This window comes from Abramis brama, assembly GCF_963993115.1.
Source record: "Abramis brama genome assembly, chromosome: 12".
In the NCBI taxonomy this organism is placed as follows: domain Eukaryota; kingdom Metazoa; phylum Chordata; class Actinopteri; order Cypriniformes; family Leuciscidae; genus Abramis; species Abramis brama.
In genome coordinates, this window is record NC_139974.1 from 10,276,856 (window position 1) to 10,302,653 (window position 25,798).

Here is a 25,798-nt window from a genome sequence, read left to right on the forward strand (position 1 = left end):
AAACTATAGTGCAGATGTCGTATACAATATAGTGCCATTGGCAATTTCAGCTATCCCCAAAATATCCCTCCTGTCAGCTAAAGCTCCAAGAAGAAGAAAAAAGTATATTATTTTGAAGACTGTTATTTTGTCCTCTACGAGTGCTGCCCAAAGAAACAGTAAAGTTCAAGTTAAATCTCCTTTTATATGTTTTCATTGTTTTATTTACATCCAGACTCAACTGTTTATTCTTACTAGATTAAATAGCAATTATCGCTTGAAATAAAATCGCGCTTACCTTAAGCCAGGTAATGCGTCAGCAAATCAAGTGGATGTGTCATACCATGCCGTGTTTATGATTACACCTGCCAGAGACTACCATTCACACTATGCCAGCATTAGCCGTATGAGAGTGCTATTAAATGGCCGGAACATACCATCCCAACCTGAGGTAAAGGGGTGCGGAGGAACCCAACACAACGAGACCAAATCTGAACACATGGATGTCAGCTCTAAATAATGCATGGATGTGTTTCATATATAAAGCGACATATAGAAACATTACGTATACACGATATTCAATGGTACAATCATAGGAAAGGCAGGGGATCATTTCTATGACCCTCTGTTTTCAAACATATGTTCATCCACACATCTCTTTTACACAGAAATAAAGACCCCAAATTACAGACAAATAAAGCTCTAAAATAAGTATTATTATTATTATGACAAATGATTATGAGGAATATATTCATCATCATTATAAATGATAGTAAGTATCATTAATAATTGAATTGAATCAAATTATATTTAATTTAATTTAATTTAATTTAATTTAATTTAATTTAATTTAATTTAATTTAATTTAATTTAATTTAATTTAATTTAATTTAATTTAATTTAATTTAATTTAATTTTAAACAAAAGTCAGGCTGTTATTATGAAAAGCGGCTTAAGTTCACTAACCCGGATATTGTTTTTATATACTGGGTTTCAGCAGCAGAGGGCTGCAAGTATCCTTTCTGTTTAATACACTTCTGCATGTTTGTATACTGTAAAGTTTTAACTGAATTGGTTTTTGCTCTGTTTAGTGTTTATTCACCCGACGGTGTCTTGAACATTTCTTAGTGTTAACGAATGTTACTCAGCGTTTAACCTTAACATAGAGAGACACTTACTAACAGGTACTGAATGCCACTTACTAACAGCTGAATGCTTTTGGTTTTTATAAGTTGATTCTTCCCTATAACAGTTCTTTAACCCAACGGTATCTCGTTAAAAACTGTTCAAAATTATTATCTTTAATGTGTAATATGTGTTTATTTCTTTCTAATCATAAAGTTGGCCAGGTTTAGTTATATGCAATGGTTATGTATATTATATGTACATTTATATTAGACTACATATTAAGTATACATAATATTATGTTTATTCATATTATTTGCATATATATTATAGACTATTTACACACTATTCACTATACATATCACTATTTACATTCAAAAATGCATATCTACATATCTTCAATAACCTTTTGGATATGGAATTATGTCCTTACCATAAAATGAGTGACCAAGTTTAGAATATATAGGCTGCAGTTTATTAGGTTTCTCGTCTCAACATTATTATTGTGCCTTTCCCAGAATGTGGCAAGGTATGTGGGCAGAAATCAATGCCATGCACCATCCTTTCTTTACAACTTTCTCATTGTTTTGTCTTGTTCAGGTGCTTTAGCCAGGTGAATGTTGGGAGTTCGAGCCCTGTTTGGAATCGGTCTTCTTGTGACATCACGAGGAGGCTCTGTCCTGACACATACAGGAGCATGTGCACGTGTTGCCAGTAACATCTACACTAAAGGTCTCGCTCATAGACAGGCTTGCACTATGGCCAATACAATAAAGTACCTGGGGTGAGTGTAAATGCAATGTAAGTAAATGTAAGTATTGTTGCATGTCAGTCATTATTTATCCATAACATGATGTTACATTACTGCTGTTGTGAATGTCAATGTACAAGTTTTTATTTCTGGTTTCTGTCATCACAGACAAGAAGAGGCTCAGCGCATTGACGAGGAGCTGTTTAATGAGTACAGCTTCAGTGTGGATCAGTTAATGGAGCTGGCCGGGCTTAGCTGTGCCACGGCCGTGTCAAAGGTACATCTGATGGTCCATCATCATGCAGAAAGGATCACATACAGCTTATACACATAATACACAATCACATCAGTGGTTTACTTCATAGGGCTATCCTCTACAATCACTGCTCAAGAGTCCACCCAGAGTTCTGGTGATCTGTGGCCCTGGAAATAATGGAGGAGATGGCTTGGTTTGTGCTAGACATCTCAAACTGTTTGTGAGTTCGAGCTGATAATAAAATGACTTTCAAATCTTTCCCTCATTAAACTTAATATTTTATGAAGGCGTATTGATTTTATTCATATTGCATGTGAATCTCCTAGGGATATGAGCCATCTGTATTGTACCCGAAGCGCCCCAACAAACAGCTGTTTCAGAATCTTACCACCCAGTGTGAGAAGATGGATATATCCTTCCTGACAGAGATGCCTGAGGTACAACGGGAACCTCAGCGGTCAATACCACATTTTTTACACCATGGGGGGGTCCGCATTTCATATGGGTTCCTCCTCCTCATTAATAACTGATAAAATAATGTGCCTGTTTGCACTGAATGTGACACCTATCTGACATTCCATTTTTTTTTTTTTTTTAACCTTTACATAAATTGATTTATGTTCATTTATTGTTTACATTAATGGATATATATTTATGTTTTTGTATATGTACACAACCATTTAGAAGTTTGCCGTCAGTAATTTTTTTTAAAAAGAGAAATGATCAGCAAGGGTGCATTAAATTGATCGAAAGTGGAAGTAAAGACATTTATAATGTTACAAAAAAAATTCTATGTCCAAATAAATGCTGTAAACTTTCTAATCGTCAAAGATTCCTGGAAAAAATATGTAATTGTTTCCACAAAGATATTACGCAGCATTTTCAACATTGATAATAATCAGAAATGTTTCTTGAGCACCAAATCAGCATATTAGAATGATTTCTAAAGGATCATGTGACACTGAAAGCTGGAGTAATGATGCTGAAAATTCAGCTTTGAATAAATTACATTTTAAAATATGTTAAAATAGAAAACAGTTCATTTTAAATGGAAATAATATTTCACAATATTACACAATGTTATATTATTTTTGATCAAATAAATGCAGCTTGGTGAGCATAAGAGACTTCTTTGAAAAACATCTTACCAACCCTAAAATTTTGATCGGCAGTGTATATATGTAATATATGTATACTTTGTGTCTGCTATATTCTATATGTCATGCATTTTCCCATCATGCTGTCTTTAGGCTGATGTGATTGATGAAGCTTATAACTTGGTGGTGGACGCCATCTTTGGATTCAGTTTTAAGGGTGCGGTGCGAGAGCCATTCGGTGGCATTCTCTCCCAACTAAAGAAAATCACTGTGCCCATTGCTAGTGTCGACATACCTTCAGGTGAGACTTCACACACACCATCATCAGGAAGAAATAATCACTGAATTTTATTGCAATCCTACACTCAAAAAAATTAACTAGGAAGGTTGTGCACTTTACATGATATATTTATATATTTGCATGTAAATCTTAGCATTTAAGATGCTAATATGTGCTACCGTTAGCAAATATCTAGCTATAGTCTATCAATTTAATTATGTGTCACTAAAATAAATGAATGAAAATAACAAACACATAAGTTGGATGCAAATTAAGTAAATTAGTTGGGCTGACACTATTAAATTAAGCTGTGTCCAACCATAGTAAATAAGTTGAATCAACCTTAATAAATTAAGTTGACCCAACGTAAGTACATTAAATTGGAATAACAGAATTGCATAATGCTGAAATAAAGCAAGTTAATCATGTGGAAATCATTTCCATGATTTTTTTATGTTCATTCAAAGAGTTATTTTTTTGAGTGTAGTATTAAAATATTTGATTAGCATTTAAGAGCCAAAAATCTTATTTTTATTGCATAAAACGCCTGGTAATGGTAAATCAAATAGTAAATGTTGTCTTATGACAAAATATGTTCCTTTTCTTTCACTCTTTAGGCTGGGATGTGGAGAAAGGCTCTCCTGATGGGATTCAGCCTGACATGCTCATCTCCCTCACAGCCCCAAAGAAGGCAGCCAATCACTTCAAAGGACGCTATCACTTCCTGGGAGGACGATTCGTTCCTCCTGCACTTGAACAGAAGTACCAGCTGAATCTGCCTCAATACCCAGGCACTGAGTGTGTGTATCAGCTGGACTGAACATTAGGCCTTCATGTCACTGTTGTGTCAGTAATCAAAAAATAAAACAGATGGTTAATAACTGTCTGGTTTACCACTCTGAATACTTTTCTTATATTGGGTACATATGGGCTTGGTGATTAATCAGCATCAATCAATAATTGTTTATGATGATGTTTAAAGATATTGACTCTTTATTGTCAAGAACCAGTCTGATTAGTTAAGGATTTATAAAACCTTAAAATAAAATAATGGTTTTTGATGATTTTGGAATTTAGAGAATAATTGCTGTTTTGTGTTTAAATATATTAATGTTGCATATTTATGTAGGCTATGTGAATATGAAACATTTGAACTGAAATAAAAACTTTATGCTGACATAACCTTAATGAATATGTTTATAGACAAACAAATCAGCACACACACAGGCAATTGTATAGAGTGAGTCATATGATTCATAATCATGATTTTAAAACATTCTATAAAACAAAAAGGCAGACAGGCATAACATACCATACACGAACAGCTAGAGGAACTAAATACGATGAAATGATGAAACAATACAAACAGGTGATTAGAAGAGTGTGAGCCAGGAGGGATTATGGGAAATGAAGTGTGCTGTGGTGAAGTGACTGAGGATTGTGACATTTGCAAGCCGCAGCAGTGTGCAGAGCTCTTCACATTTCTATAATGAGTATGAAATTATTTTTGCAGACAAGAATTCAGATCTCAGTGTTTAAAAAAAATCTAAAATGTAATACCAAAATATCAATCATCTATAAACCACACACTTCCCATGAGAAATGTCTAATTGATCAGTCCAACATATTTACTCGTTTCAAAGATCGAGAAGTTCATTTTTTATCTATATTTTACAGACCTGAAGTATGTACTGAATATATATTTCTGTTGATTTCAACACCATATAAATAGCTTTATAATACAACACAACCCATTTGTGGTTTATCCATAAGAGTAATTTACATTAATGTCTAGTGGTAATTAACAATCATCAGTTCCAATTGTTTACATCTTTTAAAAGTAAAAAACAAGCCACAAAACAATAACCCTAAAAACGCCTGGTCACCTCCCTATTTTGCTCATTGATATGATATCCAATGAAGGCCAAGTATGAAGAAGCACCTCCATGCAGGTATGACGTAATCAATGTCATAGGGAAATGTCTTTGTTTTGCTCTTGATGACACTGGGTGTTGTTCAGGTGCTTTTACAGCAGGACTGTTTCTCCTCCTTGTACTCGCTGGACGGGCCCAGGGTCACGGCGCAGATGGAACCTCTGGTGACCTCTTTACTAGCAACTTTCATGTGTATTGCTGATGGATGAAACATCATTGAACATTGTCTTTATGCATTTAAAGTGAGTTAAAGTCAAGGATTTTAAACTTAAGGGTATGAACTGGTTTTGACACCATGATAAAGATAAACCCAATAATATATTTGCTGTGCTTCAATGTTAATCAGTGACAGAAGTAAAAAGAAAACTCACCTGTTAGAACTTCAAGGAAGGCAGATTCAACGTTAGTTGACTCTAAAGCAGAAGTCTCCATATAAAGTAAGCCTTTGGCCTCTGTTTTATCAAAAAAATTAAATAGATGTCAATACAACTTTATTCATAGTATATCTTAAAGTGATAGTTCACCCCAAAATAAAAATTCTGTCATCACCCTAATCTCATTCCAAACCTGCATGACTTTCTTCTTCCGAACACAAAGATATTTTTGATTGGGGTCCAAACAACACTGGACCGCACTGACTTTTATTGTGTGTGCAAAAACGTATTCCGCAGAAGAGAGTAAGTCAGATTTAGAATAACGTGAGGCTAAATTATAACAGAATGCGGGGCAAAGGGTAATAAAACGTATTGATACCTGCAAAGTCTTTAGCCTCCTCTGTTGGTACAGTGCGTAGAGTTCCCAGGTCACTTTTATTTCCTACAAGCATGACTACTATATGAGGATCAGCGTGGTCGTACAGTTCCTTCAGCCATCGCTCAACGTTCTCATACGTCAGGTGCTTGGTGATGTCATAAACCAGCAGTGCACCCACTGCTCCCCTGTAATACCTACAAGAGCCAAACTATTCATTATTACACACGCAGAAGTAGAAGTGTGTGTTGGCTCAAATTGCGCTTTGTGGTTCATTATTTGGTTTACAGTGAGGAGTAAGGTACTTTTTCAATACCGTCAAAAAGTTCGGGGTCAGTCAGTTTTTATTTTTACTTTCATACAGCAAGAATTAATTAAATTGATAAAAAGTGACACTAAAGGCATTTATAATATGATAAAAGATTATTATTTCAAATAAATAAATACATTCTATTCATCAAAGATTCTTGAAATAAATGTATATCAGTTTTCACAAAAATGTTTTAAAGAAATACAACATTGATAATAAGAAATGTGTCTTGAGCACCAATTAAGCATATTAGATTGATTTCTGAAGAATCATGTGACACTGAAGACTGGAGTAATGATGCTGAGAATTCAGCTTTGCCACCACAGGAAAATAGAAAACAGTTATTTTCACAATATTAATGTTTTTACTGTATTTTTGATCAAATAAATGCAATCTTGGTGAGCATAAAATACTTAAAAATCGTACCAACCCCAAACTTTTGAATGGTATAGTCTATTAATACTCTTTCATTTGGAAACTTATTTTGCTTCCCTGATAATTATATTTTAAATATAATATCATTATGTCATATAATATCATTATATAAGTAGTGGTGGTTCCCCAAAAAAGTATTCTGGATGCTTAAAAATGTCACTGAATTAGATAATACCAAAATTATTATAGAAAAATATAAAACCAAATGGCATCTACAAACAAGCTATGATACAGTAAAAGAGTTAAAAGTCATGCAAATACATTTGGGGCCACTCTAGATGCCAGTAACATATGAGTTATACTTTTAACTGTATACCCGGTCAAAAAAGGAGTGGTTCTGGGTGTGATGCTAATCACAACGAACTCCAAAGCCTCCATAATCTTAAATAAGGATTCATGTGAACATACAGATTAGAGGTATCTGTAGGATTAAATGATAGTTTGAGATGACATGATGAGGGACTTACGCTGAGGTAATAGCCCTGTAGCGCTCTAGACCCGCAGTGTCCCAGATCTGGGCCTTGATGGTAATATTATCCACTTGAATGGAGCGAGTGCTGAATTCCACCCCAATGGTTGTACGGCTGTCATGATTGAACTCGTTTTTGGTAAATCTTGACAGTAGGTTGCTTTTTCCAACCCCTGACTCCCCAATTAAAACCACTGAAAGACAACAAAAGACAAGCTTGATTTGGTTCTAATTCACAAAATTAATAAAAATCACACGTAAACACAGAAAGAGAACATTTATTCACTTATTTATTATAGGCTATAGATTAATATTTTGTGGGTTTCAGATCAAAATGATCATTGTAAAAACATAAATTTGATCTCCAATCAAATGAATCAAACTTACCTTTGAAGACAAAGTTGTAGGCTAAATCTGTCCCCATGTTCACCTTAGCAGTGATGTGTCAGTCTGTGCTTGTGTGTTACTCTAGCTCAAAATCCACTGGGAGGAGAAAAGCAGACGCTCACGTTTCTGAAAAGGTTTATAAATCCATTCTTGTGCTGGGCTAAAGGCAGATTCCACACCGCAAGACTCTTCTTTGAGACAGTTGGGGTGGGAGAGCAGGTGAAACAGGTTGAACCACTGAAACACATTTGGGAGTGACTTCATGATCTCACACAAAACGGTTAAATCAGTCGCTTCTCAATCCAACAGCACACGTATCCTATTCTGTGTGTCTGCAAATCAGACATACTGTAAAGCTGAGTCATAAAACCAGCTGTCCTGTATCAACAGGCACTTCTCAAACCTGTCAAATTCAGAACTCTGTTCTTGTGAACATAAATTAAAAGGGTTTTCCTTGGTATTCTTATCACATATAAGCAGGAATGTCCTACTACAATACAAAAACAGATGCTAATTACCTGTTTAGCCCAGTGTTTCTTTAATATAAGACTGGTAAATTACACCTCTACTGGTCATGCAGCATTTACAAAATCATTATCATGTTAATAGTTTTGCATATTGATAGGTATACAAAGCTTATGGTGATATTAATAAACTGCATTCTTTATTTTAAGGACAGTTTTGTTACTTTTGTATGATAAACAATAGCATAGTGTGCTAGGTTGCCACAGATGCCCAGTCAGTGCACAATGTAGGTCTTAAAACACTGGTATATTATCGCACTGGCTTCAGTGTATGGCCTTTAGCAATATTAAATGCAAAAGCAAAGCAATTTCACAACAAAGAAGAGCAAAGGACGCTGTAAATAAAAATTTGACAGCCACAAATGAGTGCGCGTTCATCCTCCTGTCCTGTGGGTGGCAGCACCGCGCTGACGTGGCGCTGTTGTGTTGTTTTGTGACGCGAATCGCTACGGGGGAGAAAGAAGCGCTTCCGCCAGTACACACGCCGGGTTCATCATGGCGGCGGGACCGATTTCAGAACGAAATCAAGGTAAAATTGAATAAATATAAACTCGTAGGGATACGTTTTATGTACTGTTCAAGAAAAGTATTGCAGCACTGTGGAAACATTTTAAGCTATTCCTGTCTTCTGTACAAGCATTGAGTCGCTCAATTCCATTTATTCAAATACGCTGGCTAAAAACTAATAACAAAGAAAAGTTTGAGGTTTAATAATTAAGTGCATCAAAACAATATGATATATAACTACTACTAGTTATAATAATAACTATAAGATTAATAATGCGTATCTTATAAACTGCCATATCTTTGTGTCCAGTGAAGCAGTGCATGTTTATTTTGATCATATTTTATTTTCAGATGCCACTGTATATGTGGGTGGTCTTGATGAGAAGGTCTCTGAGCCTCTTCTGTGGGAGCTTTTTCTCCAAGCTGGTCCTGTGGTAAACACACACATGCCCAAAGACAGAGTAACGGGACAACATCAGGGTGAGTTTCCACATCATTGAGGGTTCAGATGAAAGATTTCTATCGTTTTGCATGATTTCAATTGATATTGGTCTTTGTTCTTCAGGTTATGGCTTTGTGGAGTTCCTCAGTGAAGAAGATGCAGACTATGCCATAAAGATCATGAACATGATCAAACTATACGGCAAACCCATACGAGTCAACAAGGCTTCGGCGCACAACAAGAACCTCGACGTCGGCGCCAACATCTTCATCGGCAACTTAGACCCCGAGATCGACGAGAAACTCCTTTACGATACATTCAGCGCTTTCGGTGTGATCCTTCAGACACCGAAGATCATGCGAGACCCGGACACAGGCAACTCCAAGGGTTATGCTTTCATCAACTATGCCAGTTTTGATGCCTCTGACGCAGCTATTGAGGCCATGAATGGCCAGTATCTCTGCAATCGGCCCATCACGGTTTCATACGCCTTTAAGAAGGACTCAAAGGGCGAGAGGCACGGCTCTGCTGCAGAGCGTCTCCTCGCCGCCCAGAATCCACTTTCACAGGCCGATCGCCCCCATCAGCTTTTCGCAGACGCCCCACCGCCCCCCTCCATGCCCACACCTGTCATGACTGCCATGGGTGCAGGGATGCCAATGCCAGGTTAGATATTATGAGAGTATTGAACTATTTCTGACATTTCTCAGATATTTGACTATTACACAGCCCTGCATTTTGAGGACATGCAGGTTTTTTTCTTTCTTTCAGAAATAGGAATGAAGACTTTTTAAATGTATATATAATATATGCATGTGTATATTTCATAAATATGCATTCATGTATAAAATTAAAAAAAAATCTTCATTCTTATTTACTTATAACTTTTTAAGATTTGAGAAACCGAAACTCATTTAACAATATAACAAAAGCAGACAAAAGTTTAGGGGTTTTTTATGAGAAAAAGTAAATTTGTAGTTTAACTTACAATCTGCAAAGGAGTGGAAAATGTTCAAATACTTCATTTAATGTCAAAGAACTTAAAGTTTTTGTTCTTCACAATATCTGTATTTTTCTGTAACTGATAGGATGTAGCAAAACACGCAGAGATGTAGCATGAAACATCTGGATCATGTTTGCATGTTCTTCTGTCACTGACCATAATTCTAACCTTGAAATCAGGATTCAGGACATAAAATAATGTCATACGTGTGAAAAACAGCTGAGACAAACTGTTGTAATCTGGCTCAGAGGAAGACGGGAATCATGGCATTGTCAAAAAAAAGGCAAAAATGCTACAAAATGCATGTCATATTTTTTAAGAAAGTATGACCTTTTTTTGTACATTGATCTTGCAGGGATGCCGCCTCCTGGTGCTTTCCCGCCTGTTCCTCCTCCTGGCACAATGCCACCTGGGATGCCGCCCGGTATGATGCCTCCTGCGCCAGGTACTCCTTCACAACAGGGTGGAGGGCACCCGCCGGGACCCCCGCCCTTCCCCCCTGGAGGAATGCATCCACCAGGAATGCCGCCAATGCCGATGCCTCCGTCGGGACCTCCCGGAATGGTGCCTCCTCCACCTGGCCCGCCTGGATCTTCTCAACAAAGAGCACCTACTCCACCTGGCATGCCTCCTCCCCCCATGGGTGTCCCTCCCAGAGGACCATTCGGTCCCCCAATGGGTATGTGTGTGAAGAAGTGGCTTGTGCATTTCAACAGAAGCAAAATAGACAAAATGTTGTTGTTGATGCAATAATTCCTCCCCTTTTTTACAGGTCCACCAATGCATCCAGGTATGAGAGGGCCTCCACCAATGCCACCTCCAGGTTATGGTGCCGGCCCACCCCGACCACCACACTTCGGCTTTCAGAGAGGGCCTCCCTTGCCGCCACGTCCTCCTGCACCACCGAGGGGTCCGATGAGAGCACCAATGCCTCCCTAAGCCCTAATGTGAAGACCTTTTTGAAACCTTTGTTGTTTTTATTTACATTCTGTGCTTTAATAGATGGACCACTTGCTCCTTTGTATACAGATTTCTTAATTTTGGTAATTGTACCATTTCAGAATTAGCAAGAATAAACAATTTTATATAACTGTCGTTTTTTTTGCAAGTTTGTTTACAAAAGTATTTCAAATAAATGCTGTTCTTTTGAACTTTTTATTCATCATAGAATCCTGAAAAAATGTGCCACAAAAATATTAAAGGGAAAAAATTTAAGTTACCCCATGATTTACTCCCCCTCAAGTCATCCTAGGTGTATAGGACTTTCTTCTTTCAGATGAATACAATCTGAGTTATATTAAAAAATATCCTGGCTCTTCCAATCTTTGTAATGGCAGTGAATGGCCGTTTCTAAGTCCATAAAAGTGCATATATCCATCATAAACGAACTCCACACGGCTCTGGGGGTTTAATAAAGGCCTTCTGAAACCAAGCGATGCATGTGTGTAAGAAAAATATCCATATTTAAAACTTAATAAAGTAAAGTAACTAGCTTCCGGCCAAACGAACATACAGATTCCACTGAAGTGTAAACTTATGAGACTAATGCGACGTCCTGCTGATATTTACGCTACGCCACGACACAATTTGTGCGAGTTGTGCTTTAGGCGTAAGTGGAATCCGTATGTTCCTTCTGGCCCGGTAACTAGTTATTAAACTTCATAAAGTTTTGAATATGGATATTTTTCTTACAAACGCATCACTTCGCTTCAGAAGGCCTTTATTAACCCCCCAGAGCAGTGTGGAGTTCGTTTATGATGGATAGATGCACTTTTATGGACTTCAAAACAGAAACGGCCATTATAAAGCTTGGAAGAGCCAGGACATTTTTTTAATATAACTCCGATTGTATTCGTCTGAAAGAAGAATGTCATATACACCTAGAATGACTTGAGGGTGAGTAAATCATGGGCTAATTTTCATTTTTGGGCGAACTATCCCTTTAAGCAGTACAACTGTTTTTAATAATAAGAAATGAGCACCAAATCAGCACATTAGAATGATTTTTGAAGGATCATGTGACTGAAGACTGGAGTAATGATGCTGAAAATTCAGCTTTACCATCACAGCTGTAAATAGCTGTAAATTTTTTTTATCAAATAAATGCAGCCTTGAGCATAAGTGTTAAAAAAACATTTAAAAATCTTACTGACCCAAAACTTTTGAACAGGATCATAGATGACTTTAATGTGATATGAGCTACTTTTAGTGGGTCGAATATAAAATGAACAAAAGAAAATATACAGAAGCTGACAATTGATATTTGCAACATTTTTAATCAAAAATAAGTCAAAAGCTTTATACATTTAAGCGTATAACAAGTGGGAGAAACTCTAAAATCAAGATTTTGCATTAACACCAGTGTAGGTCCATAAATTGTAGTGCCAGTATATTACTGTGGTTATTTTTTACAATGTGAGGACGGTGATGTCTTTACATAAGAAAGAAAGAAACTTAAATTATTTTAAAAAGTAAATAATTACATATTTCCTATGTGAGAAGCAATCATAACTAGTTAAAATTGAAGATTTCTTCTGAGGTTACTACAATTATGTCTGTAACTATTTTTTTTGTTTTGTTATGTTCAATTAAAAAGTCACATACGCTCTTGCCATCTAATGCATATGCATATCTCATATTATTCTGTGCCTGAAAAACCAATGATTATTTTGTCATAGCTCAGGGAGATAACATTACACATTATAAAGGCAAGCCAGACAGATACAAAACCCTGATACTGAAATCAGACTTTTTACATTTGTGAAAGCGATGTTAAAGGGATAGTTCACCAAAAAATGAAATTCTGTCATCATTTCCTCACCCTCAAGTCATTCCAAACAGTTGTTGGACCCCATTGACTTCCATAGTAATGAAAAAACTGTTTGGTTACCTATATTCTTCGTAACATCTTTTGTGTTCAGTAGAAGAAAGAGATCCATTCAAGTTTGGAACAACTTGAGGTTGAGTAAATGATGACAGAATTTAAATTTTTGGGTGAACTATCCCTTTAACTCATTGTGAAGAAGAGCTCTCAACTCAAAGTAACTAAAACAAAACAGCAACCACATTATACATATTCAGAGAAAACAAATACATGTTACATAAGGAATGTGAGTTAATGAATGGGAGTTAAGCTTTATACCCATTTAAACAAATACTATATATGCAATAATTCATGTAGAATCCTTTATGAATAAAAACTAAACATGACCAAAAATACATCAAGGCACTTTTAATTGACCTACAGATTTTTAAATGGTCCGACAGAAAAAAATAAAATGGATTTCCTACAAATTAAATTCTTGAAACTGGTGCATTACTTTATTACCAATGCATAGACACAAACCACTGCTGCATTCTGAGATGAATTTAACGTTTAAATTTCAGAAGCGATGAAACTGTCTGAATAAGACAGCTGCATTTCTAGGGGAGCTCAAAAGACATGCAGTTAGCAAAAGAGTTCCATCCTGAGTGAACCTTTTCCAGCTGTTTGAAGAACCCCATCTAGGACAACTGATGGGTGAGCACTTCTAAGGACACTACAGATACAGACTCCAAGAAAGAATCATCTTCCCTGGTCGTGTGTGTGTGTGTGTGTGTGTGCATATGATGCACATTGTGGTTGTTTCTTTGTGAACTTTCATTTGAAGCAAGAAACGTTCACCAAAACAGAACAAGGAAATAAATTACAAAAAGGACTTAATTGCTGAAAAATCAAAATGAACCAAACCAAAACCGTGCTGAAGCACTCTTTGGTTGCTTGAGGATTGAGTCCACGCTCTTGGGTGCTCTTTTATGAGATGACTTCCGTGTGGCCCGCCGTGGCTTCCACTAGAGTGATCTGCTCGTCCACACAATCGATCTCTTCTGTTTTGATGACTACGCCACCTTCTGAAAACATGACAACTTCCTCTTCTCCCTCCGTTGTTTCTTCGATACCGACCTCTTCCTGCACAAACACGATGTGCTCCTGGTCCAGCCCTGTGGTGCCGTTGCTCTGTCCGTTTGACATGGCCTCCAGTTTCATGCGGTACCCCTCGGCTTCCTGCTCTTTGCGGAGCAACTGCTGACGATAGGACTGAGCTTTCCTGTTAGCTTCCTGTAACTGCCACTGGAGATGCTCCTGGAGATTGAAGATAAATCGAGAAGGAGCGGGGTGATGAACAAAGTTATCATCTGATGGCTTTGCTCTAAAGGTTCATATTTTGTGTGTGTGTGTGTGTGTGTGTGTGTGTGTGTGTGTGTGTGTGTGTGTGTCTGTGTGTGTGTCTGTGTGTGTGTGTGTGTCTGTACATATATATATTAGACTCACCGTTTCACCAGTCTCTGCATTATTGGATGAAACTTCAATTTTCCTTTTACGAGCAGGAGGTTCGGAGTCTTCTACCACTTCCTCTGTGATTTGATTGGCTGGAACTGCCAATACTGATGTAAAAAGAAAAGAAAATCAAAGAGGAACATGCTTACTTCAAGGTATAAGAATGTCAATACAGCCGATAGATCGATAGATAGACAGACATACATACATATATACATACCACACACACACACAATTCAATAATATAATAATCATATACACTACCGTTCAAATTAGGGCTGGGCGATATATCGCATGCGATTGTTATGCGCATCTCGTCAGTAAAGCCGGTTCCTTGATTAGTAGGCGATACGTCCGCGATAATTAATGCGATATGGCTCAGCTTGTCAGTTAACTACGGCACTGTGTTGTAAATGCCGCTCCGTCTGAAAGCAGGTGATGGCGATTTACTACTAATCAAGGAACCGGCTTTACTGACGAGATGCGCATAACAATCGCATGCGATATATCGCCCAGCCCTAGTTCAAATGTTCGGTAAGATTTTTTTTTTTAAAGAAATTAATACTTTTTTAGCAAGGATGTATCAAACTGATCAAGTGTGACAGGAAAGACTATTACATTGTTTCAAAAAATTATATTTCCAATAAATGCTGTTCTTCAAACTTCCTATTCATTAAAGAATCCTAAAATATCAGTTTCCACCAAAAATATTAAGCAGCACAACTTTTTTCAACATTGATAACTAAAAATGCTTCTTGAGCAACAAATCATCATATTAGAATGATTTCTGGATCATGTGACACGAAGACTAATGATGCTGAAAATTTAGCTTTGCCATCACAGAAATAAATTATATTTTAAAATATAAAAAAGCTATTTTAAATTCTAATAATATCTCACTATATTACTGTTTTTACTGTATTTTAGATCAAATAAATGCAGCCTTGGTGAGTATAAGACTTTTTTTTTAAAAAGTCTTACTGACCCTAAACTATATATAAATCTTAAAATTATATCATTGAGAAGTTCAGTTCAAAATCCCAAATAAGGATAGTTAGTTATACCTTGTCGTCCATCCTGCATTGTGACAAAGAACGGTTGGCCGAGTCCATTTGTCTGCAGGTTTCCATGTTGATCTGTTAATATGGTTATGACCCTCTGACCTGATTCATTCACCACTTGTTGGATACTCGAGTCCAAGGAACTGACAGCTATGGCCTCCTCGGTGTCACCTAAACATCATGAGAAAAACAAAATGCAATTGTTGGTTCAAAGTCAATTTAAGATCATAAAATAACCAACAATGTTCGTTTACAATTATTTTCTAGTCGTATCGTACCTGAGCTGGCTTTGATCAAGTCAGAGAGGTTGACGACTCCCCCTTGGATGTTTGGGACGCCCTGAATGATGAACTGTGAGGTGGAGCTGCCGTTTATGATTGACGCTTCGGCGTTCCTGTTCACCTGATTCTGCATTCCCTCCTAAAAGGCAAAACGAGGATTTATGAGGAACAACATTTCTTAGGGTTTCTTTACACCTGGCTTATTTGGAGCGTTTGTTTTTGAACCTGCTCCATTTTCTCCCTAAATTTGGTTCACTTACCCACGATTTCACAGACAATGCTTAAGCCTAGTCCCAGACTAAAATGCATGTTTAAGCTGTTTTAACTGAAAGCAACTCGCACTGATCTTCAGATATGTCAGAGCCATTGTTTTGGCTCAAGATGCACACCAGAATTCTTTTTTTTTTCAAAGGCACGTTTATTAAAAGTTACTTAAATGCCCTAACTGTACTAAAGCCTAATCCTGGCTTGATCTAAGCCTTGTCTGTGAAACTGGGCCTTAGGAAAACATATACACGGAAATTACACTCGGAACCTCAACAAAAATCCGGGCAGAGATATAGCCTGAACGAGGTGGTCTCGGCCCGCTTGAAAACGAACTCTGGAGCGGTTTGCTTGTGGTGAGAGAGCAATCTGACACAACGGACCAAGTTGTATCACAATATATGATTGTTAATTAAAGGTGCAGCAAGCGATCTTTGAGAAACGCTGTTAAAAGTGGAGTAAACCGAGCAGCACAACACACATGTAGCCAATCAGCAGTAGGGGGCGTGTCCTTCATGATTTGAAGAAAGACGGCAGAGAGGTGGTTGAGAGACATTACAAAAAAGAGGAATATCACTGGAAAAAGAAGAGTTATGATCAGACAAGAGCTTTAGGACCTGCGTTAATATTAGAAAAGTTTAGGTTGGGTTGTTTCTGGTCTATACTGTATGTGAGCAACATTGGTTTTGCTGTTTCACAGAACCAATATATGCTGTTGTTGTATTGTTAGCTATACATTATTTTGCTTCAGCTATGATAAAGAGACATCCACTCTTGCATTGTGTGTTCGTGCATTTTGGTGAATGGAGCAATGAAGGGAGGGTTGATTTCAAATATCAACAGTTTTTCTCAGAAATCACTTTCTGCAACTTTAAATACGTAGCAGCAATGCTTGTTTTGCTAATGCCTCTGAAAATGAATCGTGGGTTAGGCTAACCTGGAGTAAAGAGGAAGTGAAATTTGGTCAGATGAACATTTCACAACAACTGTACAAAACTCAAAAACACAAACGAATTTGGCACCTTGATTCTTGCTCAAAATTATTAAGTAATATACCGGCAGCTACAAAGAAAGCCACTTGATTTTAAGGTGACGTATTACAGATAACTACATGTACTTACTCTAGTAATAACAGTAAATTAGGCATAATTACAATTAACTAACCCTAAACCAAACCCTAACCGTAATTATATAGTAAGTACATGCAGTTAATTAACATTACTCAGTACTTATTTGAGTAAAGTACAATGTAACTACGTCACCTTAAAATAAAGTGTAACCAATATTTGGTTCCTTTTTGAAATGTTGCCTGGTGAAAGCGAACCAAGAAGAAATTGCAATATTGTCATTATTTTAATTCTGTTTTGGAACAAAGCAAACGATTTACAGGTATGAAAATGAAAGTGAAATTCTCTAGTGTTTTGCAGTTTTCCCCACAGATGACAAACCTGTAACAGGTGTATAAGTTCTGCGTGTTGTATGTCGATAGCAATATCAAAAGCGGACTTGTCAAACTTGCTGAGGGCATGTACATCTGCACCATGTTTGACCAACAGCTCTGCGACGTTGTGATGGCCGTGCTGGGCTGCCCAGTGAAGAGCGGTCATCTTCAACATGTCTTTGGCATTGATGTCGGCACCACTCTAAAACACAAAGAGAGACTTGTATCAGTCTCCTCAGTTGACAAATTGGAATAGTTTATAGAACACCTAGTAAACTATCGCAACACAGGACAAGCCTCGTCTTACCCTGATTAATAAATCCACGATGACCTCATGGCCCTCTGTAGCCGCCATGTGCAGTGGGGTCCTGTCCACTTTGGTTCGGGCATCTCTGCTGACACCCGCCCTCAGCAGGACTTCAGCAGTGGAGTAATGACCATGCTGGGCTGCTAAATGTAATGGAGAAGTTCCAAGCTGCAAAATAGGTACATAAAAATGAGCTTTTACATTGGTGTAAACTATTTTTTTGTTGTACTGCCTTGTAGTTCCGCCTTGCGACAATTTACATTGTGCTATTTACAAGCAGATAATGTCCATGACACATAATATGAGTCAGAATATGATGTAAAGATTGTCAGATCTGTATAGATTGGCTTGTTATGATTCTTAAAAAGCATTGATAACACTGTTTTTCTTATTGATTGCATCTCATGAAGGCTAAGCTCTAAAATCATATTAAAGGGTTAGTTCACCCAAAAATGAAAATTCTGTCAGTAATTACTCACCCTTATGTTGTTCCAACCCCGTAAGTCTTTCGATCATCTTCAGAACACAAATTAAGATATGTTTGATGAAATCTGAGAGCTGGATCACCTCTCCATAGGCTTCTATGTTATTGAAACTTGCCGACCCAGAAAGTTAGTAAAGACAATGTTTAAAATAGTCCACATGACTACAGTGGCTCAACCTTAAGTTTATCAAGCGATGAGAATACTTTTTGTGCGCAAAAACAAACAAAAATAACGACTTTATTCAACCATCTCTTCCCTTCAATATCATTCTGCTAAGCTGTTGACGTAGTGTAACAGCGCAGCACTTCTGGGTTGTACGCCAGAACGTAGGCTCACTATTGGCCGACGCTGGTCATGTGTGTGATGCTGGCCAATAGTGAGCCTACGTTCTGGCGTACAACCCAGAAGTGCTGCACTGTTACACTACGTGAACTCACTCAGAGGCCCACACAGAAGAAAATGAATAGTTGAATAAAGTCGTTATTTTGGGGGGATTTTTGACCACAAAAAGTATTCTTGTCGTTTGATAAACTTAAGTTTGAGCCACTGTAGTCACTTGGACTATTTTAACAATGTCTTTACTAACCTTTCTGGGATGGCAGATATCGATTACCTAGCAGCCTATGAAGGAGTGAGCCAGCTCTCAGATTTCATCAAAAATATCTTAATTTGTGTTCCAAAGATGAACGAAAGTCTTACGGGGTTGGAACAACATGAGGGTGAGTAATTACTGACAGAATTTTCATTTTTGGGTGAACTATCCCTTTAACATTAATGATAACATGACCAACCCAGTCAGTGGTGAAGGGGGCTCCGTTGGCCATCAGCGTCCGGACCTCATCATCATGACCATTCCGAGCTGCTTCTAAAAGACGCTTTCCCAAATCCACCAACGACATCTAGCCAAAACAGAGATTAAATATACCATTTAGGACTAAAACTGTGTTATTATGATGATAATGTATGTGCATTAATCTAACAAAAGATATATTGTACTGGAAAAAAAAAATGTGCCACTGACCAATATAAAACATCATTAACTTCATTTCAAATTGCCTATTTGTAAATTCACATGTAGTGTGAGATGTGTACCAAATTATGAGATTAGTTTTCATTTTTACCTATTATTATTATTTTTTTACATTTTATTTTTTAGGAAAAGTGGATGTATGAAAGAATAGGAAGAAAATGATGTTGCCAATTTCTTAAATATATCAGTGCTTCATGTTGTACGAAGCACTGATATATTTAAGAAATTGGCAACATCATTTTCTTCCTATTCTTTCATACATCCACTTTTCCTAAAAATAAAATGTAAAAAAAAAATAATAATAGGTAAAAATGAAAACTAATCTCATAATTTGGCTCTTCCAAACATTTGCATCTGTCCAGAAAACCGATCTGAACTTAACCGTTAATCATGCACAGATTTCGACGCGTCATTCGCGTTTGCTTTTCAGAGGATGTTTAAAAATACATCTGTACTATTTAACATTACACCAGTGCAGTAAGCTGAACACAACACTTATACGCAGGCAAGCGAATAATCAAAACGTAAATGATTAAACAACAGCCTTTCCGTCCGTAACATTAGAAAATAAGTGATGAAAACAGTGGACAGAATTAGCAAAGAGAAACTCCGTGTATATATCAAAATAACTCCGTGTAAGAACACATACATCAAAAACATGTGAACTTATAAACAGAAAAATTAGTTTGCACCAGTAAGCAAATATTTAAGGGCGATTTTAAACCTCGCATTTTACATGCCAAACTCAAGTGCCATGTGGAGTCAAAAACAGAGCCGAGCAGAGCCGACACACATCCTCCATCTGCGCCACGAACTAATAAAGACTGCGCGGATCAAACTCACCGTTATGGCCTGTCTGTCGGACGTCTATTGGGTGATATTAAAGTACTATATAGTTCTCCGTGCTGTATTTCTGAACTGGCTCGACATAAACATGTCTGTGTTTAAAGCGCATTCAGATATGGCGGCTGCTTTAACCCCGGAAATAAAAGGGAAGCTGCTCAGCCGCGTCGGACGTGTCTCAACACTAGCGAGCTGCATACTTAGGCATCATGTTTAGGCCTATTAAGTGCGGTTACTACGGGGCTGCCTACTTAGATAGCATGTTTGGGCCTATTAAATGCGGCTACAAGCGAGCTGCCTTCTTAGACAGCATGTTTGGGCCTATTAAGTGCGTTTGAACCATAGACTTATAAAAAAATGAACCCCCAAAAACAATGCAAAAAAAAAAAGGCTGACTAGGTAGGCAGCTCGCTGGGTTTTGAGACACTGCCTACCCATTCAAATATATAGATCCTAAATATTTCATTTTTTTTTTTAAATAATCTTTATAATTATCTATTGTAAGTGTATATAATATAATGGGATAGTTTTATGTGTACTTGAGTTTCTATGTAAATAAAACTTAAAAATGTATATACAGTGAGGAAAATAAGTATTTGAACACCCTGCTATTTTGCAAGTTCTCCCACTTAGAAATCATGGAGGGGTCTGAAATTGTCATCGTACGTGCATGTCCACTGTGAGAGACATAATCTAAAAAACAAAATCCAGAAATCACAATGTATGATTTTTTTAACTATTTATTTGTATGATACAGCTGCAAATAAGTATTTGAACACCTGAGAAAATCAATGTTAATATTTGGTTAATACACTCCTCCACACAGATCTTCTCTAGATCAGTCAGGTTTCTGGGCTGTCGCTGAGAAACACGGAGTTTGAGCTCCCTCCAAAGATTCTCTATTGGGTTTAGGTCTGGAGACTGGCTAGGCCACGCCAGAACCTTGATATGCTTCTTACAGAGCCACTCCTTGGTTATCCTGGCTGTGTGCTTCGGGTCATTGTCATGTTGGAAGACCCAGCCTCGACCCATCTTCAATGCTCTAACTGAGGGAAGGCGGTTGTTCCCCAAAATCTCGCAATACATGGCCCCGGTCATCCTCTCCTTAATACAGTGCAGTCGCCCTGTCCCATGTGCAGAAAAACACCCCCAAAGCATGATGCTACCACCCCCATGCTTCACAGTAGGGATGGTGTTCTTGGGATGGTACTCATCATTCTTCTTCCTCCAAACACGTTTAGTGGAATTATGACCAAAAAGTTATATTTTGGTCTCATCTGACCACATGACTTTCTCCCATGACTCCTCTGGATCATCCAAATGGTCATTGGCAAACTTAAGACGGGCCTTGACATGTGCTGGTTTAAGCAGGGGAACCTTCCGTGCCATGCATGATTTCAAACCATGATGTCTTAGTGTATTACCAACAGTAACCTTGGAAACGGTGGTCCCAGCTCTTTTCAGGTCATTGACCAGCTCCTCCCGTGTAGTTCTGGGCTGATTTCTCACCTTTCTTAGGATCATTGAGACCCCACGAGGTGAGATCTTGCATGGAGCCCCAGTCCGAGGGAGATTGACAGTCATGTTTAGCTTCTTCCATTTTCTAATGATTGCTCCAACAGTGGACCTTTTTTCACCAAGCTGCTTGGCAATTTCCCCGTAGCCCTTTCCAGCCTTGTGGAGGTGTACAATTTTGTCTCTAGTGTCTTTGGACAGCTCTTTGGTCTTGGCCATGTTAGTAGTTGGATTCTTACTGATTGTATGGGGTGGACAGGTGTCTTTATGCAGCTAACGACCTCAAACAGGTGCATCTAATTTAGGATAATAAATGGAGTGGAGGTGGACATTTTAAAGGCAGACTAACAGGTCTTTGAGGGTCAGAATTCTAGCTGATAGACAGGTGTTCAAATACTTATTTGCAGCTGTATCATACAAATAAATAGTTAAAAAACCATATATTGTGATTTCTGGATTTTTTTTTTAGATTATGTCTCTCACAGTGGACATGCACCTACGATGACAATTTCAGACCCCTCCATGATTTCCAAGTGGGAGAACTTGCAAAATAGCAGGGTGTTCAAATACTTATTTTCCTCACTGTAATGTGTGTGTGTGTGTGTGTATGTATATATATATATATATAAATCATAGACTGTAAAAAAATAAATGTTTATTTACATGTTTTAAATGGGGGGTTTTTTCCATCTTTTTTTGTTTCTTATTATGGATGTTTAGAAATTAAGAAGTCTTGATCTTTACTGTGGTGTATAAAGGAAAAACATTGTAAGGTATATTTAATACTGCAAACTCTTTGCAGCTTTCTGCTTTCCTAAATTGCTACGCAGCTGTGTCAAAACACCTGTGCCTATTAGCACAATAAACCACAGGGGGAAAAAAATCGAAAAATGATTATCATAACCAGAATCTACTGCAGGAGCTGTAAAGTTAGGACTACAAAACTGGTGCACCTGTATTTGAAAATGTTTGTGTTGAATACTCTCTTCTCTCAGTCAATGTTCAAAAATAATGTATTCTTTTGTTTTATATCTATTAAACAGAAGAAGAAAAAACATGAACACAAATGCATTTTTTATTCATTTAGCAGCAAGCTCACTTTAATTGGCATCTGACATTTGTCATCAAACATGGTGGGGGTGGGGGGGGGGTGGGTGGGGGGGGGGGGGGGGGGACAGCGAAAAGCAATAGGTGTGCATTTTAACATGGACATCTGTTCAATACAAAAACCCCTTCAAGTGAAATGTTAGTTTAAGCTAGTAAAGTTACTGTATGCATTAATATTACAAATAATTTGGCATACAACAATATTATACAGTTTTAGATTTACCATTTGTTCTGAATCCCCTTTTACATGAAATGAATTGGCAGATTTAGGATCTGAATATCCTAATCTTATTTCATGTGCACAACAAATTGAGCAGTCAAGTAGTTTACAGGGCAGTAAAATACTAAATAGTGTAAATAACATCCATATTCAGTAATGCCTTGATAGTTTTAGCACAGTTATCACAGTTATACTGACATAATACATGAGTCAATCAATTTCTCACTATCAGATCAGAGTAGATAATTGGTGCAGCCACAGTGGCATACAACACAGATTTGACTGGGAACTGATAATTGCATTGCAGTGTCTTATAACAGCAGGTTGAAATCCAAGATATCAATACTAGCAATGGGCTCTTTCCAGAAGTTGAAGGTGGAGTACTTCAACAGCTCTGAATCTTCTTCCTCCCTCCTGCCCTTGCTCGACTTTGCTTCCTTGGACTTGGACATAGAAATGCCAAGGTCTTCCAGCTCTGACAGGTCCAGTGATGGGATGGGCTCCCTCCAAAACATGAAGGAGTTGAACTGGCTGGTGGCTGTGTCTAACATTTCGAACTGTTCATTTAAAAAGAGAGAGAGAGAGAGAGAGAGAGAGAGAGAGAGAGATTACACCATTTAAACTAAAAACTGTTTTTTTTTTTTTTCGTTTTTTTTTTTGTGTGCATTTTGGCCATTCATTTAAATGCAATGCTGCAATTAAATAATGAAGACAATATTTTAACTAACTCATTTCACAGAATACACTGCATTGCTTGCTATTTAAAAACCTGTTTACATTTTCCCTTAGTGAGCTCCTGACTTTCCCCATGAGCTATTTTCAGTTACCTGCTATTTTCAGGGAAACCTGAGCAATTTACATCTGTAAAACAACTTTCATATACAGGTCAAAAGCTAAAATATAATATAATGTAAAACAATTCATGACATTTCACTAACTTATGTATAATTGAACTATAATTGAATTAAAAATACATCATTATAATAATTATTATTATTACAAGTAAAATATTATTTGTAAGCTGTGATACTGAAATGTAAGCAATGTACATGTGCAAATCATTTTTAATAGTACTATTAATAAAAAACGTGTTGCTAGATTTATGATTATTATAATTTATTTAAAAAACAACAGAATAAGCAATATAGTATCAGCACTTCAGTCATCTAATTATATTAATATATTATAATTAGATGCAAGTCCTAACAGGAATAAGAACAAAGCAGCATTATCTTGTTACAAAGAAACGAAATCCTTTGGGAGCTGCAATGTAAAAAACATGTGAAATCTAAAAACGCCAATGATTCTGATGAAGCTGTTCTAATTAACTGAACTACACATGTCTCGCGCGTCGACGTCGTGGGGTGATTTAGCTCTGGTCACACAATGCAGAGGCGGTATACGCCCAATATTGAGAGAATCAGTGGATGAGACCCTGGCATGACCATCATGGATACCCTGCATGATTGCAACATCTCACAAGAACATCTATTAAAAGGCAGGCTCGCGCAGCTCCTAAAATAGTGATGGCGCATCTCATGACAAAGCATTTTAGAGATGCAGTGGTAAGAATGGATTACCAGCAACAAACCTTACATAGGCCTGAAGCAAAAACATTTAGCTGCTACAAGTAAAATACGTTATATTATTTTATTTTCAACTGACAAATAAGGTCATGACAATTTTGTTACCTTGGACATCATGTCTATTTGTTGAAACACCAAAATAATTTTAAATGCTTGGACTAAAACAGAAATATTGCTCAAAAAAAGGATAATTTTATAAAACATACCCCTAGTATGTGGTCGTGTTCTTTCTGTTGGAATTACAAGCTGTTTAGTCGTAATTCAGATGTGAAGAAGAATAGACGATGCTGTTTGAGCTCAATCTTCTAGCCGGCTGCTCGTGCTCAGCTTGAACTAACCGCACCCAACATCACTAGTAGGAGATTTACATTAGTCCCGCCCACCTTCTGTGGGCGATTGAGGGACCAGTGACAGGTGCATGATTAGCGTCGAGTGGGCGTGTTAAATTGCCTGTTCTATTGAAATAGAGAAAATTAGTAACTGCATTTATGGTTTATGTTAGTATTTTTGTGGTATCTGTACAGTTTGTGCTTCCCATTTGCATTTGTTAAAAACCCCTTATTTTTTCCTTCAAGTGCAGTCGTCTGTTGTGAGACGTAAGTGCTGCTCGTTGATTGGCTGAGTCCAGCGTCCATCAGGTCGATTGATCCATCGTTCTTTCCACTGACTGAACTTGGCGCCCTGAGAGCAAAATGGACATTTATTGGTATTTTCAGTGGACTAAAACGTACTTATTAATCCTTAAAGCAGCACAACTTTAGTTTTGGTACATACATTTATTGGTACATAAAAATAAAGATGCGTTTATAGTCTATTATTTTAAGGAAGTCAGAGATTTACAGGAATATAAAGAAAGCTCTAGAGAAAGATAATACAAATTATATAATTTTTCAATATTATTATATTGATGAGATATAGGATATTCAATAGGCTACTATTATATTTGATAATTTTACGAAGTTGGAACATTTACACTTGCACTTGCTTCATTAAAGTGACCTTTAATGCCAGGATATGAAAATACCATCAAGTTTCAGAAAACATCAAGCACACAAGACAAAATTAACTATATTTACATTTGTGAGCTCAAT

General features: G+C 37.2%; 6 protein-coding genes across 12 annotated transcripts in view; 2 read left to right on the top strand and 4 right to left on the bottom strand.

Moving 5' to 3' along the window:
* Positions 1-373, bottom strand: part of oxr1b (oxidation resistance 1b) — a 51,786-nt gene extending 51,413 nt beyond the window's left edge. For both annotated transcript variants that reach the window (XM_084130167.1, XM_084130166.1), the window contains exon 1: positions 278-373. The gene's annotated coding sequence lies outside the window, so the exon portion shown is untranslated. The remainder of the gene's footprint in view (positions 1-277) is intronic.
* Positions 374-942: 569 nt separating this feature from the next.
* On the top strand, positions 943-4,672 carry naxe (NAD(P)HX epimerase). 6 transcript variants are annotated; one of them, XM_084130148.1, is made up of 8 exons: positions 963-992; positions 1,150-1,163; positions 1,705-1,888; positions 2,024-2,132; positions 2,221-2,331; positions 2,438-2,548; positions 3,362-3,509; positions 4,106-4,672. In XM_084130148.1, the coding sequence occupies exons 3-8, from the start codon at positions 1,722-1,724 to the stop codon at positions 4,306-4,308; spliced, it is 849 nt and encodes a 282-aa protein (XP_083986274.1). In that variant the 5' UTR covers positions 963-992; positions 1,150-1,163; positions 1,705-1,721; the 3' UTR covers positions 4,309-4,672. The 6 variants fall into 6 exon arrangements, with proteins under 6 accessions (XP_083986276.1, XP_083986275.1, XP_083986277.1 ...); XM_084130150.1 differs by having other exon boundaries at positions 943-1,163; XM_084130149.1 differs by lacking the exon at positions 1,150-1,163 and having other exon boundaries at positions 945-988.
* On the bottom strand, positions 4,460-8,722 carry rab25a (RAB25, member RAS oncogene family a). Its single transcript, XM_084130153.1, has 5 exons — positions 7,774-8,722; positions 7,385-7,580; positions 6,176-6,369; positions 5,794-5,874; positions 4,460-5,620 (listed from the first exon to the last, which is right to left on the bottom strand). The coding sequence occupies exons 1-5, from the start codon at positions 7,808-7,810 to the stop codon at positions 5,505-5,507; spliced, it is 624 nt and encodes a 207-aa protein (XP_083986279.1). The 5' UTR covers positions 7,811-8,722; the 3' UTR covers positions 4,460-5,504.
* Positions 8,723-8,740: 18 nt separating this feature from the next.
* sf3b4 (splicing factor 3b, subunit 4) lies at positions 8,741-11,344 on the top strand. The gene is made up of 5 exons (XM_084130155.1): positions 8,741-8,826; positions 9,156-9,284; positions 9,370-9,912; positions 10,605-10,928; positions 11,022-11,344. Exons 1-5 carry the CDS (start codon positions 8,793-8,795, stop codon positions 11,186-11,188), a joined length of 1,197 nt encoding a protein of 398 aa, XP_083986281.1. The 5' UTR covers positions 8,741-8,792; the 3' UTR covers positions 11,189-11,344.
* A 1,155-nt stretch (positions 11,345-12,499) lies between these two features.
* Positions 12,500-20,485, bottom strand: gabpb2a (GA binding protein transcription factor subunit beta 2a). The gene is made up of 8 exons (XM_084130154.1): positions 20,280-20,485; positions 19,198-19,305; positions 17,922-18,089; positions 17,622-17,816; positions 15,907-16,048; positions 15,632-15,799; positions 14,562-14,674; positions 12,500-14,372 (listed from the first exon to the last, which is right to left on the bottom strand). Exons 2-8 carry the CDS (start codon positions 19,303-19,305, stop codon positions 14,043-14,045), a joined length of 1,224 nt encoding a protein of 407 aa, XP_083986280.1. The 5' UTR covers positions 20,280-20,485; the 3' UTR covers positions 12,500-14,042.
* Positions 20,486-22,853: 2,368 nt separating this feature from the next.
* mllt11 (MLLT11 transcription factor 7 cofactor) lies at positions 22,854-25,074 on the bottom strand. The gene is made up of 2 exons (XM_084131826.1): positions 24,914-25,074; positions 22,854-23,678 (listed from the first exon to the last, which is right to left on the bottom strand). The coding sequence occupies exon 2, from the start codon at positions 23,670-23,672 to the stop codon at positions 23,433-23,435; it is 240 nt and encodes a 79-aa protein (XP_083987952.1). The 5' UTR covers positions 23,673-23,678; positions 24,914-25,074; the 3' UTR covers positions 22,854-23,432.
* Between the last annotated feature and the right edge of the window lie 724 nt (positions 25,075-25,798).

Bases quoted from the DNA above. Each gene is read 5' to 3' on its own strand.
- sf3b4 (XM_084130155.1), top strand. From the start codon at position 8,793: ATGGCGGCGGGACCGATTTCAGAACGAAATCAAG. The intron at 9,913-10,604 runs GTTAGATATTAT...TTGATCTTGCAG, and splicing joins TGCAGGGATGCCAATGCCAG to GGATGCCGCCTCCTGGTGCT. The intron at 10,929-11,021 runs GTATGTGTGTGA...CCTTTTTTACAG, and splicing joins ACCATTCGGTCCCCCAATGG to GTCCACCAATGCATCCAGGT.
- gabpb2a (XM_084130154.1), bottom strand. From the start codon at position 19,305: ATGTCGTTGGTGGATTTGGGAAAGCGTCTTTTAGAAGCAGCTCGGAAT. The intron at 18,090-19,197 runs GTTGGTCATGTT...CCTATTTTGCAG, and splicing joins CCCCCTTCACCACTGACTGG to CTTGGAACTTCTCCATTACA. The intron at 15,800-15,906 runs GTACGATACGAC...CATGATGTTTAG, and splicing joins CTTGATCAAAGCCAGCTCAG to GTGACACCGAGGAGGCCATA.
- mllt11 (XM_084131826.1), bottom strand. From the start codon at position 23,672: ATGTTAGACACAGCCACCAGCCAGTTCAACTCCTTCATGTTTTGGAGG.
- rab25a (XM_084130153.1), bottom strand. From the start codon at position 7,810: ATGGGGACAGATTTAGCCTACAACTTTGTCTTCAAAG. The intron at 5,875-6,175 runs GTATCAATACGT...TTGATAAAACAG, and splicing joins GGAGGCTAAAGACTTTGCAG to AGGCCAAAGGCTTACTTTAT. The intron at 5,621-5,793 runs GTGAGTTTTCTT...TTCATCCATCAG, and splicing joins CTTCCTTGAAGTTCTAACAG to CAATACACATGAAAGTTGCT.
- naxe (XM_084130150.1), top strand. From the start codon at position 1,722: ATGTTGGGAGTTCGAGCCCTGTTTGGAATCGGTCTTCTTGTGACATCA. The intron at 2,133-2,220 runs GTACATCTGATG...TTTACTTCATAG, and splicing joins GTGCCACGGCCGTGTCAAAG to GGCTATCCTCTACAATCACT. The intron at 2,332-2,437 runs GTGAGTTCGAGC...TGAATCTCCTAG, and splicing joins CTAGACATCTCAAACTGTTT to GGATATGAGCCATCTGTATT.